The sequence below is a fragment of the Physcomitrium patens genome, chromosome 17 (genome assembly GCF_059467195.1).
Source record: "Physcomitrium patens ecotype Gransden chromosome 17, ASM5946719v1, whole genome shotgun sequence".
Lineage (NCBI taxonomy): Eukaryota > Viridiplantae > Streptophyta > Bryopsida > Funariales > Funariaceae > Physcomitrium > Physcomitrium patens.
In genome coordinates this window covers 8,363,049-8,377,042 of record NC_143426.1, presented here as the reverse complement: position 1 = coordinate 8,377,042, position 13,994 = coordinate 8,363,049, and the positions used below count along the sequence as shown (strand labels likewise).

The 13,994-nt window shown below is 37.8% G+C and overlaps 2 protein-coding genes and 1 long non-coding RNA gene across 8 annotated transcripts; all 3 read left to right on the top strand.

Moving 5' to 3' along the window:
- Window positions 1–180: 180 nt before the first annotated feature.
- LOC112293981 (villin-3) lies at window positions 181–2,714 on the top strand. 2 transcript variants are annotated; one of them, XM_024544010.3, is made up of 5 exons: window positions 282–422; window positions 596–679; window positions 1,344–1,605; window positions 1,759–1,958; window positions 2,046–2,714. In XM_024544010.3, exons 3-5 carry the CDS (start codon window positions 1,386–1,388, stop codon window positions 2,157–2,159), a joined length of 534 nt encoding a protein of 177 aa, XP_024399778.1. In that variant the 5' UTR covers window positions 282–422; window positions 596–679; window positions 1,344–1,385; the 3' UTR covers window positions 2,160–2,714. The 2 variants fall into 2 exon arrangements, with proteins under 2 accessions (XP_024399776.1, XP_024399778.1); XM_024544008.3 differs by lacking the exon at window positions 596–679 and having other exon boundaries at window positions 181–422.
- A 5,549-nt stretch (window positions 2,715–8,263) lies between these two features.
- On the top strand, window positions 8,264–12,197 carry LOC112294868 (uncharacterized). 5 transcript variants are annotated; one of them, XM_024545811.3, is made up of 11 exons: window positions 8,264–8,442; window positions 8,773–8,819; window positions 9,006–9,222; window positions 9,355–9,424; window positions 9,577–9,773; window positions 9,904–10,276; window positions 10,402–10,461; window positions 10,608–10,658; window positions 10,762–10,920; window positions 11,045–11,177; window positions 11,306–12,197. In XM_024545811.3, exons 3-11 carry the CDS (start codon window positions 9,011–9,013, stop codon window positions 11,821–11,823), a joined length of 1,773 nt encoding a protein of 590 aa, XP_024401579.1. In that variant the 5' UTR covers window positions 8,264–8,442; window positions 8,773–8,819; window positions 9,006–9,010; the 3' UTR covers window positions 11,824–12,197. The 5 variants fall into 5 exon arrangements, with proteins under 5 accessions (XP_024401579.1, XP_024401580.1, XP_024401583.1 ...); XM_024545812.3 differs by having other exon boundaries at window positions 9,001–9,222; XM_024545815.3 differs by having other exon boundaries at window positions 8,773–9,134.
- A 93-nt stretch (window positions 12,198–12,290) lies between these two features.
- On the top strand, window positions 12,291–13,878 carry LOC141046461 (uncharacterized). Its single transcript, XR_012219463.2, has 3 exons — window positions 12,291–12,474; window positions 12,684–12,792; window positions 13,088–13,878. It is a non-coding gene; the product is annotated as an uncharacterized LOC141046461 (long non-coding RNA).
- Window positions 13,879–13,994: the final 116 nt, after the last annotated feature.

The window sequence follows — 13,994 nt, the reverse complement described above, 5'->3', positions numbered from 1 at the left end:
CACGTTCCCAAGGTGTCCCCGAGCAGTTATTGGTTCCCCCTCTACGATGCACGTCATTATTGATTCAATTTTGGTTTAAAATTACAAGTTAATGCCGTAATTGGGGAATTTCAATCTCACTGAGTGCGAATTCCGATTTTTATCTGGAGAATTTGTAGATACACGTCGGTAGATCCACTGCACCCGAAGCTCCGGGACAATTGCCTCGATCGGGTCAGCCAGATTGCCTCCGTCTCCTCCTCCAGGATTGTGCAGCTCTCTCGGCACTTGTTGCTTTTGAAATTTGCTTGCCGAGTTCGATCAGGAAGAGTTGCGGCAGATGGAAGGAGCCTGAGGGGTGTTGTTGTGTACACGCTTCCCTTGCGGAGAATACTGATTCACCGTAGGATCGGCGGAAGATTTTCCTCTCTCACTTGTAAAAGGTTTGCATGGATTGTGTGAAGCGTACTTTGAGTAGTGTTGACGTCTTTTAGTCGGCGTTTTGTTGAGCGCGATTGTCGCTATGTTTTGGTCTGAGTTGCAAGGGTGTTGGGTTAGAGGACGAAATGGCATGATTTCGACGTGGGAGTTTTCAGTGGTCCAGTTTTGTGTTTAGGAGGTTTGGCAGCGATCGAGGGTGTTTTCACTCCTGGCGATTCGCGGCACTGCCGGCAAGTGTTTGTTGCGGTGTGCAGTGCAGGTGCGCCGCCAATTTCGCGTTACTTCGATTCGTTTTGTGGAGTTGAGAATCTGAGTGTCTTCGTTTCTAATCCCAATGTTTTCGCCATTTTAGAGTTTGAAAAGCGTGCTTGTGAGTATTTGATTCCTTGGTATACGTGGCCCGATTAAACGAGAAGCTCGCATCGAGTGCTATTTCTGGTCGTGTGGAGAATCACAACCTGCACCGTAGTATACGATTAAAGGAGCGATCATTGATACCTACTTTGGTTCGGAATTTCGTTCTCTTGGTGGGATTGGCCAAGATTGTAGAGGTTGCTCGATTGACTGGATTGACACAGTGAGTAGGGTTGTGTTCCTCTGCCGATGTAGTTAAATCGTTAAACATCTCGTTTGGAAACTTTAGTTCTTGCAAGGTCTTAGGGAGCTTACCAAAGCTATGAATAAATACAGAAGAAGTTACTGATTTCGTATATTCATTATTTATTTACTTTGTGTGCATTCTGGCATGCATAGGCCGTGACATGACATCTGAGTGATACTTCAATTTCTAAGGCCTTCCGCATCCAAAGTTTTTTTTCTCAAAGATTTGGTGCAGGATGCAGCATGTCTCTATTCTTCAAACTGTTCTGAATCGGATCCAGAAAGTTGTGATCGCACGTATTCTAATCTGAGATTTATTGCAGAGCTCGAAAACATAACAAGCCACAGAAAATATAAAAACTAAAATGACTTCCAGTCAAAGGGCAACATCAACGATTCCCTCGCCCTCAGACCTTGATCCGTTAAGTTCAGACCCTAGCGAGGGTGAAGTCTTGGGAGTGCCATCTGCAGATAGCGTAACCGAAGATGGGTTTGTACACATTCACACGAGTCCTGTACAAAGGGACGCAGCTATGAAAGCCCTTTCTTCAATCCTCAACTCGAAGGAAGATGACACGATCGTTGGTACCTCACATCAACCTTCTCACAATCTATTTGTGTTTTCCTATTATCCTGTACCATGTATTCATAACATGAAAGTCAGCGAGGATTTGTGCGATGAACGAAGGTTCCAAATAACCTTGAATTCCTAATTCCATCGAGTCGTTCCACTTGCAGACGGGAACTGGGTTGCATTGTCCTCTCCTGCAATGAAAGTGCGTGCTCTTGGTGAGACGGAGTCTCCTTCAAACTCTCCCAGAGTCACGTCTGTGAGTGCAGCATTTAAAGACGATACGTGCCCTAGGACTTTGACCTACGAGCAAATGAAGTCCTCCTCCACAGATGCTTCGGCAGACATCGACCCCACGAAGAGAGAGGTCAGAAACCCAGCCCCGTTTTTTTAGTCCAATTTTCTGCAAGATGATGAGCTCCTCTGACCGATTCTTTTGGCCACCTGCTTGCAGACTTATCTGTCCGAGGAAGAGTTTCTGTCCGTGTTTGGCATGAGCAAAGTACAATTCTACACCTTACCCAAGTGGAAGCAAGACCAACGAAAGCTGCACCTCGACCTCTTCTGATGCACACGTTAGTGCATTTGGCGAGCAAGCATCATCGTTGCAATGGATCCATCAAGCCTACCTCATCTACACATACACAAACAAACACAGATTCTTTGGTTGCGGCGCTTTCACCGACGTGGTGATGGAAGCCTGACAGGTGTGCCAACATTCCTCCATTCTTTTTTGTACCTATTCTTCCCGTTTGAAGGTCACAACGCAGCAGGCCATCAATCTTCCCCAGGAAATGAACTAGATTCTCACATTCGATTCTGGTTGCGGAGTAATTGTGGGATAAATCTCCAACGATCATGTAAAGGTTTGTCATTGTTGATTGCTTCCCTGGTGTGAGATTCTCCCATCACTACTGCATTTGTGTTTCGGCTTCATGTTTTGTACAGTTTTCGTTCTGTGTGATTTCAATGCTCCATTGTTTTTGTTTACAAAAGTTTGGAATTTGGATACTAGAGTCTTGGCTACTGGGTGCACAGCGGACAATGGCAGCATGCTTAGATGAAAACGAGTGAAATCTTTAAAAATTAAATAAAGTAATCTAACTATTTTCTACAAAGCAAACCTTGCATGGGTTGTTGTTCACGGATTAAAATATTTGTTGTCGAGTGGTTGCCAAGTGTATGTGTGTGTGTGTGTCTCTATATATATGACAATTAATCAATAGTAAATGTGTAAATAGATCATTATGTTTGTGATTATAAACTACCTTTCGATGTACAATGGTCATATGATTCGAGATCGATTTTACCAGTTATTTGAATAGCATTTTTGGTATTAATGTACTTGTAAGGACTTTTTGATTCCCATGAAACCATTTTCATGTAGTGAGATAAAATCAAATAAAGACTAAAAGCATACAATTGCTCGAAAAGAAAATTATTGCAAGGAACGATCATTGCAGTCTTCAACATTTATTCTCTTTTCTATTAGATTTGTTTAGGGATGCTATGTTCCATGTATTTTGGCAACATCTATTTGTTCATTACAAAGTGAAAGATTTCAAATCCGTAACCACTTTCTATATGTATTTGAATATTAAAATTATGATATGATTCACTTCTTTTTCTTTTTATTATTGTTTTTTAAACATAGAAGAAATTAAATATTTTTTTACAAAAAAGAACTCGTCTACCTTATATTAGATTTGTAAAATAATATTGCTACTTGTATGATTGTAACATAAATTTTGTTGTATTAGAAAAAAAAAGATCAAATTCATATATTTCATGTATTAATATATGGATATGTATATCATAATCTTATGGTATTATAATCAATTTCTAAATTGACAATACAATTAATGTATTATGTTTTTGATTTTCAAATAAGAGCCAATAAGGGTGCAGCTGATTTTTTGGATTGCCATTACAATAAATTTATTTGGAATCATTTTTGTAGCCCTTGAGGTATGATCTATATGCATTCTAAATGCAACATGATGTTGTAAATGCCTACTCTCAAAGAGCAAGAAAATGACTCAAATAAAGTTGGTTGTCAAAGACAAGATATCATGACTTTTAATAGCACTACAACAAAAATTGCTACATCTAAACCATACAACTTGTGCAAATACTATATACATTAACTTTCAGATAAGTAAGAATTGTGTTGGTTATTCAAGCATTGCAATGCATAAATATTAGTCACAAAAGTATATAGAACAATAAACATGCACCCAAAACAACTCATGGAGAATCAGTGATGGCATTTGTTTGCTATATGAGAACTTCCTACTTGGCAAGTTCTTCTTTGGTAGCATCTTCAAATGTCTCTCCTATTAGCTATGGTACATTATCATCTTCTTCTACTTTTCTTCCGAGATTATTCTTCCTCTAGAACATTTGTTGAAGCTTCTTTAAGTTTTCTAAGTTGTCAAATTTGAATTGATTGAAGATACTCGCCAAAAAGTCTTCAAGCTTTTTGATTTGAGAAGGTCCTCTCATCACCTATGTATTGGCTACAATACAAGCTTAAATTGCACACACCAATTAAGATGATTATTCTAAATCTCAAAGTTGTGCATAATAAAAGCTATTTGGAAATCATTTAGGTAGATAAATTTCAAACAAATGCTAACCTTTAGGATTTACAAAATGGATAACATTTTCAGCCAAGAAAATATTGATTTCTTTAATTTCTAGAATGGTATTGACTCTAAGTCTCTCTATTGTACTCTACAATCTCTTATTATTAGTCATAGTTGTCTTATATATGGCTTTCTTCTTTCCGTTGAATCCAACTAATACATGAGACTAGATAGTACAAGATCACAAATTAAACTCAAATAATAGAAGAATCATAACATTGAAGATTGAAAGAATTAGGACCCAGTTGGATTGACACAATGATTATATTTCAAGAAAAACACAAAATTAAGGTTTGAGGCACCCGATTATTCAAAAAAAATTAAAGACAAAGAAATGGTAGAACTAACCTCTTAATACAACTCTTTCCATTAATATAGATCATACTAATCATCTTTATTAATTAATTCCCTAATCATTTGTTTTCAATCCATATCATGTTATTAACTTGAACAAAAAATGTGTCACTAGTACATAAAGATTGTAGGAAGTCTTAATTGCAAGAAAATACTATTACAATGAAAGAACAAAGAAGAACATAATAATATTAATAAGATGTAGATGAGCCAATGAGATACCTAAATATTTTTTAATTCAACAAAATAGTAATATTATTTTATTTGAGTTTGAATTTTGAAAGAAAAAAAATAATTCACAATTGCTTTGATGATTTTTAGATATATATAGTATAAATAATAAGCTATATTTAAAAAATCAAAATATTAGCTCAAATTCAATTTGAGGCTAAGATGTAGAGAAAGAAAATTTAGACTTAATTATGATATGAAATTAATAAAAATCCATGCAAAATAATTTTTATTAGCAAAGTTGTCTCAATCTACTATTACATAAAGTAATTCAAATAGGTTCATATCTAGATATTATAAGAATATAATGAATACAACCAATGAACTGTCATGGACATATACATTTATCTCAATAGTTACTTATATGATTAAGTAGAAGTAGGTAAATATAGAATAATTTCACAAAGTCTTTTAGAGAAGCTTTCTAGAAGCTTTATAGACACGGTTTTGACTTTAGATGTGTTTGTAGGTTAGAAACTTGGCCAAAAAGCTAACCATGTATTAGTAGCTTGTGGAACATGTTATCTCCGTGTAGTAGCTTGTGGAACAGGTTATCTCTGTATAATAGCTTGTGGAACAAGCCAACTACATGGCGCATACATAGATAACTTGCCTTGCAAGATAAAACATGTAACTAGCAAAGTCAACATATGTTGGAGGTCCTATAGGACATCGCCACGTAGCTCTTAGTTACATAGTATATATAGAAGCAAGAATGAAGCATTCTTCACTCTTGTCAATGCCTTTCTAGTCTTAGTCTTGTTTCAAGACTTTCTATTCTTCTTGTTTTTGACAATAGCCATTCTAGTTAATATTACATCATCTTTTGAATGACTTTGTAGTTTTCTTTAGTAATAAAAGAGTGTATTGAGGATTCTCTTTCTTCAAGATTCATGTCCTTGACATAAACATACTACAATGCATCAACTTGCTAATGAAATTAAATTACAACAATAATCAACACATGAAGAGAGAAAGGTCTAAGAAATAGTTTTAAAATAAGCTATTTTTTATTTCCATAGTATAAAAATTTCCACCAACAAAATGAGGAGAAGATAACATGCACTCACTTGCTTCCAGCAATAAGAAATTCTACATAGATGTAGTATTTCATGAAACAACAATTCTAAATACAAGTATTAAATTGTAGACATAAATTCAAAGGCTATTTTTTGGATATCTAAAACTACAAAAAATATAAAGTAAACAATTGAATATGGATAAAGTTACTTGATCTAGATCAAATAGAAACATTGTAGTGCTAATGTATTGCATCCAAGCTTAACAACTGAATGAAGACTCCAAACCTTGTTGATAATAGGTTATAGATAATAGAATTGGCAAAATCCAAGAGTTGTATACATCTTTAAATCCTAAAAGATTGACTACCTCAAAAATCAAACCTTGAAGCTTTCTTCACATCAACAACAAACTTATTAGAAATACTAAAAAATAGTTAAAGAGAAGAACAAACACAAATATATTAAAAGAATGTTAAATCCCAATCCCAATATTATAAGAAAGTTGATCTCTACATTCTATTGGACATTCTAGTATCAAAAGATGATAGATGATGCTAGGATAAAACTTAATCTTATTGCAACTACATGCAAGCATCTAAGCTTGTGTTCCTAATTTCCTATGGCATAATAATTAAGCTAGATTCTTGCTTCATTTTTGTGATTTAGGCCCTCTAAATTCCTTTTGTACCTTACCTTTTGTTTTTATTGGGATGAAGATAGACCAAAAAGATATGGACTTACCAAATTTGTTTTCCAAAGATAGAAAAAATAAATGAATGAAATTTTTGGCACCAATTTGTTGATACTTTATGGAAGTAAAGTTTTTGTTTTATTACTTCATTTGCCAATAAGAAAAACAATCCATTAACAAGATTCAATGGCTCTCTCTTTCCATTCAATCTAAAGATGAAGGAGATGAAAATCTCATTAATGGAATTTTGAAGCAAGGAAGTTAAGCAATAAATGGGAAAGACATTAACTACAACTACTATTATTACATCTAATATATAATTTTCTTATTCTATAAAAGAATAGTTGGTAGTTCAATTGTAAAATATGAAGTTTTTGATGAATGCATGACATAGAGATGATGACTTTTTAATAATTTTTATTATTAATTTTAAATTTTAAAATAGATTTGATTAAAATATATTTTAAACAATATATGTATAAAAGAATGTTAAATCAACCTTGACTTCTATTAAATTAATCCACTTATCAAAACCATCTTTATATCCCCTATCTTTGTTCCTTGTTTTGAGTACCCATTTCTTGTCTTAATTCTTCATCTATTCCTATTGTTCCTATTTCAACCTCCTATTATTGTTTTTAGTACTTGTCTCTTCTTCCTATTCTTATTTTATAAAAAATGATATACAACTTTTGAAGCAATTCATATTTCTTACTTAATAAACCAATTCTAAACCTCAAAGCGTTTATGGATTTTACACATGATGTCTATTTCAAAAGACTTGCATATTTTAAATTTATATCAAATATTTTTTAGATTCTACAAGTATAGAAAATACAATCAAGTAATCCAACATTGTTTAAATTAAAATAAGATGTATTATCTTTTAATTACAATTAGAAGATTGCAATGTAACTTTATTAAAATTTTAGTTACAAAATAATTTTATAAAAAGAAACATGTATATTTAAGGTTATTGTTGCCATTCATAATGAGATGAAATAGAAAACAATGGATGGAAAATGGAGGTATAATGATGGTTTTGATAGGTGGATCAATTTAGTAAATGTGGGGGTTGATTTAACATTCTCCTCTTTAAATAAATAAATAAATAACTATATACTTATTTGAGTGGTGTTTCAGAAGTTATTAAATAAATAACTAAATAAATTCATTATAAATATCTCAATATACAATTCATGACTATATCAAATTCCAACTTAAAGTTAAAGTGGTATTATCGACTTTGTAGCTCACCAACAACAAACAAACAAAAGAAAGAAAGAAAAAAAAAAAGACAAAAAAAAAAAGAAAAAAACCAATGTTGACTTAATCCTTACATTCATATGCAAATGCATCCATCTTCCTATATATTACAACTCACTCACGTAGCTCATCGTCACCCTTCAGCATAATCACCCGCCACACGCAAAGGTTTCCATAGACCACCTCGTGCACAATCGCCAGATTTAACGTGAAAAGAAAAAAATCACGGGATATTTCTGTAAATCTGTCAAACGTTTTTTTGTGAGGCATTTCAGATACTTTTTCAAGACTTTCCGGAACAACGAAACGAGAAACAAGCTGCCAAGTGGGATTTGACTAGCAACACGTGTAACCTAATGGACCGCAATTAGCCCGCGCATTCACCGCGCGGAAGTAGGGCCACGGCCCGGTCACCGTGCCTTCTTGGTGCCCCCAAACCCAGCCCAGCCCCCGCCCAGTGCTGTTGCTGCTGCTGCCTGCAACAGGCACCTGCCCTTCGATCTCCACGGAGACTCGCAGAGGTTCGTGGTGGTGATTCCAGGATCTCGATGTGCGCCGCTTCTGCGTCTTCCAGTCTTGTTTGCAGCCACGCGAGCGTCAGAGAATTCTGCTGAATTGCTTGCTTCTTGTTGACGCGAGGTTTGTTGTTGCTGTGTCTCTGCGTCGCTTGCATTTTAATTTCGAGTTTCTATGGAGATTACAGTTCGTGTCCTCTCCCTCGCCTGACCGTGGTCGTTGTTAATTGCTGTTGGTGTTGTAATTCGTCCGTTTTTTTTTTTTTTTTTTTTTTTTTTTTTTGATAAATTTCACGCGTGGCGATTCATGAACGCTCTGGCTCCGATGTCAAGTTTCTTCAAGCTTCGTTCGCTCATGTGGCTTAATTCTTATAGAATTGTTGGAAAATTCTTACGTCAGTTAGTTATGGTCTGCTCCTGCTGATGAAGCTTGTGGTCTTGTCTTTGAACACAGGATCCAGTTTTCGCTCGAGAGCGTTTCCGAATTCTTGATTTTTTTAGGTTTGGAGTTATTTTCACAATGTTTTACGCTGGAATTACTTCAGGAAGGATTCATTTGCCAGGTGTACAGTAATCTATAGGCGTCACACATTTGTCATTCTTTCGTGCTGAGCGCTGTGATGACGATTTTCGAGAACGGAGCAGCTTCCAGCAGATGTTGACAACCTGATCGTGACAATAGCGTAGGCTCGATGGGGTTGCGAGTAAATTCCGGTGAGGTGGACGAAGCCCAGTTGCGTTCAGCGATGGCGAACGAAGTTCCAGAGTTGGGGCCATCTTCGGAGCCCCTGCCTCGCAAAGCCATCGTGTGTTATGGTACAGGTCACATGCTCAATGACCTCACAGCAGCTTGCTGGTTCACGTATCTTTTGATCTTCCTCACGGACATTGGGCTTTCGCCTCGGTAGTGTTCTTACTAAATTTACCCTCTGTTCTGTAATACCTCTTCCTTCTGATGTGATCATTTCTAGCTTTCTTCACAGGGTACTTGTGGTGTCAGAGGCATAGCCTAAATCCTGATTTTGATACTTTGCAGGGAAGCTGCGACGGTGATGCTTTCAGGTCAGATAGCTGACGCCATTGCTACCGTTGTTGTGGGCCAAATGGTGAGTGGAATTTGACGTATTGATTCCAACGGTTTTACAACGTGTTTGGGACATCTTCGTATTTAAAAAATTGCAACTTATTCCCAATTCCAGCTTCGTGGATTTTACTTGCTAGAGTTGACTTTTTAATGTCCTTGTGTGTCTGTTCATAGATCGACACCTTTGGTCACTTCAAGATCTGGCACGCTGGAGGGTCACTCCTCGTGGCCGTTTCCTTTTCTTCCGTGTTCGGGGGATGCATGGCGTGTGCCTTGCTCGGTAACAACTACGCCGTTGCTCACACTATTGGTTACAGCGCATTTGCAGCTATCTTCAACGTCGGATGGGCTGCCACACAAGTTTCTCATATGTAGGTCTTCTTCCTCGCGACCGTCGCTCGTCCCTAACGTGTATTGCGGCTGGTTTTTGTTACGAGGTTTGTTCTTGTTTCCAAGAATTATGTGAAGTTGGTTGAAGCAAGTTTGCGTGGTTTTTGACAGGTCCTTGGTGAACTGTATTACTTCAAACCAAAGCAGCCAAGTTTCCCTCAACAGCTGCAGAAATGCATTCACAATGGCTGCAAATCTCGGGTTGTACGTGATCGCGTATTTGGTGTTCCGAATCCTGCCATCTAAGCAAGTCTGTGATGTTGAGACTCAGTTCAAATGGATAGCAGGGTCCGCCATCGCTGTGGGAATATGCTTTGTGGTAGTGTTTCAAATTGGAGTGAAAGAACCAAGTCTTTCGCATCACAAGGAGGGTAGCCAGGAATGCAATTCCAGAACAAGCTTCAAAGTCTGGTTCGGAAAGTTGCTCTACTATCAAGTCGCGGCTGTCTACATGCTCACGCGGCTCACCACTAACGTCTCGCAGGTAAGTTCAATTTCTTAATGTGCTAGCATCACATGTTCATACGACTTTTTTTCGCTTAGCTTTAATATGCAAGAGGCACATTTGGGAAATTATCTTGACATTTTGAAGTTGTGTTGGAACTGCAGGCGCTTTTGCCTTTCTACCTCATTGATGATCTTCTCATGGAAGAATCGTCCAAGGCTGTGGTTAGCCCTCGTCTCCTTGCTACACAATGGCTAGCAAGAATTACAAAGTACAAATTACAAAATAAATTTACTTACATTCAAACTTGAAGTCTGTGGTTGTGCTAATTCGGAAGCTCGTGTTGACGTCCTGCATGTTTGCAATGCAGGTGCCTGCCTTGATATACGCGTGCAGCTTCTTAGCTTCTATTGTCTTACAGGTATTTCGTCCCCGTTGTACTGTAGTCTACATCTGTACCTCTAGTAAAATTCGGCGATGTTGGGGTTTAGCCAATGTTGAGCTCATATTGTAATTTTTATTAGGAGTTGCGATGGACAAGCTTTCAGCTCAAGTCTGTGTTCACGATGGGAGCTGCCCTGTGGGTGTTGTCCGGCGCCACTTTCCTACTTCTTCCGCAGTCTCTACACGGGCCGGTCTATGTTCTCGCAGTTCTTATCGGCGTAGGAAATGCTTTCATGCTGGTTAGCATCTTTCCACGAAGAATTAATCATGTCTTGACTTTGTTTTCCCTTTTCTGCAATCAGCTTTGGTTGGTGCATTCGTCGATCATGTTAAAATGCGCGAGCCCCTATGTTTATGTGATAGGTGACTGCGACGAGTATGGAAGGGGTCTTGGTGAGCACCAATCTCAGCGGCTGTGGATTTGTCTATGGCTCTCTCAGCTTCTTGGACAAATTCGCATGTGGCATTGCTCTCTACTTGATTGAAGGCATGAATGGTAATCGATTTCAGATTATGTCAAACCCTGTGTCAACTTCTCTGGACTATGAATGCTGTGCATTTCCTTGAACTCAAGATTTTCCTGGTCTCGTTTATTGACGAAGGTTTTGGTCCTTTATTTCACAGTTCAAACGCGGTTTTGTCCAACCGCGAATGTTATGGGACAGAGCTTGTTGAGCTTTCCTCCGATCTGCCACTACTCTCTGATCCGTGTGGCGCTGGCGCTCGTTCCAAGCGGATGTGCCTTCCTCGCATGGATCATCACCACTACCATGAAGTTTGATGACTCCACCCTAGAAAATTCTAGAACCACATTAGATGATTCTCTCGCCTCTTTACAGACACCGCTATTGCACGCTACCCCAGCTGCAGAAGAATCTGACGTCACCCACATGAAGAGGTTGCAGGGAGGCAACTCGTCGACTCCATGTTCAATTAGAGAACGAAGAAAGAGTGCTGACAGCCACGGAATAACCGATTTGGGGTCACCTGGTGACGACCTGGTAGATTCCGGAATTGAAAGTAAAGAAGTAACATCACGGATGCAAGACGAAGAGGCACCTTCTGTATGGAAAATGCTGGGGCACGCTATGGTTGGACGTTGGGGCTCCATCCGCCCTGCCCAGCTGCCTTTCTTACAGTAATCCACCCACACCAATCTCCTCCATCTCATCGAATTAGGTTCGTTGCACACCACAATTTTACAAATGAAGTTGTGGATCGGAAACCCGCTTCACTTCCGCAAGCGTGGTGACATACATCCGGTGGTCCAGAATCCAATTCTATACATTCTTTTCTAGCATTGATTATTATAACTAGACTTGCCCGTATGTAGACCAATTCCTCAACTGCTGAACACGCTTAGATGGCTTCATCGTTTTGAAGCTTGTGAGTAGTCGCTCTTGTATAGGATGCGGATATTCCTTCAGGGTACCATCTCGTTACCACTGTTTATGTATTCATAAAATCCACATCTTGTAGATTCATGTGAATATGAAATACTTGCAAAGCTTTCCAATTCTGAGGCTCGTATGCATTGTGACAATGAATTTTTTTGGCTCCTTTCTCACTCCCTCTCTCAGTTTGTTATATGGTCTCATGGCAGTTGTAAAAGAACCTCCTACTTTGAGGTCTGAACGATGTGGCCCATAATTTCAGTACTGATAGCGCTGCCGACATGGCACAGATATCAAAAAGTCAAATGTGGTATAGTGCCGGCAGTAAATAGTTCAAGGAATATGTATATATTTTGAATGATGAGATGTGTGCTTATGGTAACAAGAGGCTTTTCAGAGGTACTATATTTTGTGACTTCACTAAGTTTTCAATTACATTCATAATTTAATAATTTAATGGAAAATATATTCATCTTTGATTAGTTACTGATTTGAAAACTTTTTTTAATTTTTTAATTTTAATTTTTAACTTTTTTGTTGTATAAGATGTAATTAATCATATGTGTTTATTAATCATGTGGTTTATCCCAATCTTGATATGTTTGAAGATGTCAAGGACAAACTTTGATCCTTCTATACACATATAAAGACTATCATGAAACAATAATTGAACATGTTAAAATATAATGAAATGATCAAGCATCTACAATAATATATGTAAGATATGTAAGAGGACTAGAGTAAATATAAATATGAAAATGATTGATTGAATTACAATAAGTACCGAATAAAAACTCGTTGTCAATATAAGTTAAACATGCTGTTATGACGGCAAGTTTTATGATGTTTGAATCCTACATTTTTTTAGCAACCTTAACTCACTGATATGAAGAATCCTTGCTTTGCTTTTGGTGTCGATTAAATATTATTTAAAGTTAATAAATGACACCACTAAACTACTATTGAACTGCCTTAGTCTCTTCTTTTGACATGAAATTATCTTGTGATGAAGATCCCCGAACTTCGTTCAACATGAAATCATCTTGCGAACACATAGACACCTCTTACTCTAACAAAGAAGACGTAAAACTATTGACATGTATCATATGAGGATCCCATATGGAAAACTTTCAACTGTACAAAGTGGAAGCTGAATTATCTTCCACAACACTAGTTATGAAGTTATCATGTTGCCTCCTTCTGCAACTACGCAGAGCCCTTTAAGAAGCCCAACAGGCCTTTGCAGAAAGAGCGTCTTATCGTGTAGCCGAAGCATTAGTTTTGGAGGATGGAGTGTGGTTTAAGGCACGTTCTCCACAACCCTGCGTGTGAATAAACAAAGTTTTTCATGGTAGAGAGGATCATACTGAAAGTGTACGCTGAGTTTCGTCATGTCAAGTGGTTGACATGGAGTGGGTGTATGGTGAACCTCTGAAAGAGAAGTGACTAGGAGAAGCTTCTCCTTGGTTGTGGCTGCTTCATAGCTCTGACCATAAGGAGCTACACAGTGGATATCGTCACACACTCGTACACTGAAAGGTTCGTCTCTCGGAAGAGTCTAGGCAGGAGCGGAAATCGTGTTCAGTTGGATCAACTCTATATGCTATCAACCTTGAGGGCCTCAACTAGAAACTAACTGAACTTTGAAGTACACTCCAGAACTTGATAAGATGTTTGTACATGAATATTTGTACAGAAGGTGCTTCGATGTTCTCGGCCACCATCCATGAAGCAGATTTTGGAATTAGTAACTAATGATGAATTGGTTGGAAATGAATTGATTTTTGGAGAAAGATGCAACAAATCACGGGACCCACCTGAGAAGAATGCCATTTTTTGGGTTCTACAGAGACAACTTTCTTCATAGTCGAAGCGTCGACATGGTCGCTACGGTTGTTAACACCGCTTCGAGGACCTTG

Excerpts from the sequence above, each read along its gene's own strand:
- LOC112293981 (XM_024544008.3), top strand. The coding sequence starts at position 1,386 with ATGACTTCCAGTCAAAGGGCAACATCAACGATTCCCTCGCCCTCAGAC. Across the intron at positions 1,606-1,758 it reads GGAAGATGACACGATCGTTG|ACGGGAACTGGGTTGCATTG; the intron begins GTACCTCACATC and ends TTCCACTTGCAG. Across the intron at positions 1,959-2,045 it reads TCGACCCCACGAAGAGAGAG|ACTTATCTGTCCGAGGAAGA; the intron begins GTCAGAAACCCA and ends ACCTGCTTGCAG.
- LOC112294868 (XM_024545811.3), top strand. The coding sequence starts at position 9,011 with ATGGGGTTGCGAGTAAATTCCGGTGAGGTGGACGAAGCCCAGTTGCGT. Across the intron at positions 9,223-9,354 it reads GACATTGGGCTTTCGCCTCG|GGAAGCTGCGACGGTGATGC; the intron begins GTAGTGTTCTTA and ends GATACTTTGCAG. Across the intron at positions 11,178-11,305 it reads CTTGATTGAAGGCATGAATG|TTCAAACGCGGTTTTGTCCA; the intron begins GTAATCGATTTC and ends TTTATTTCACAG.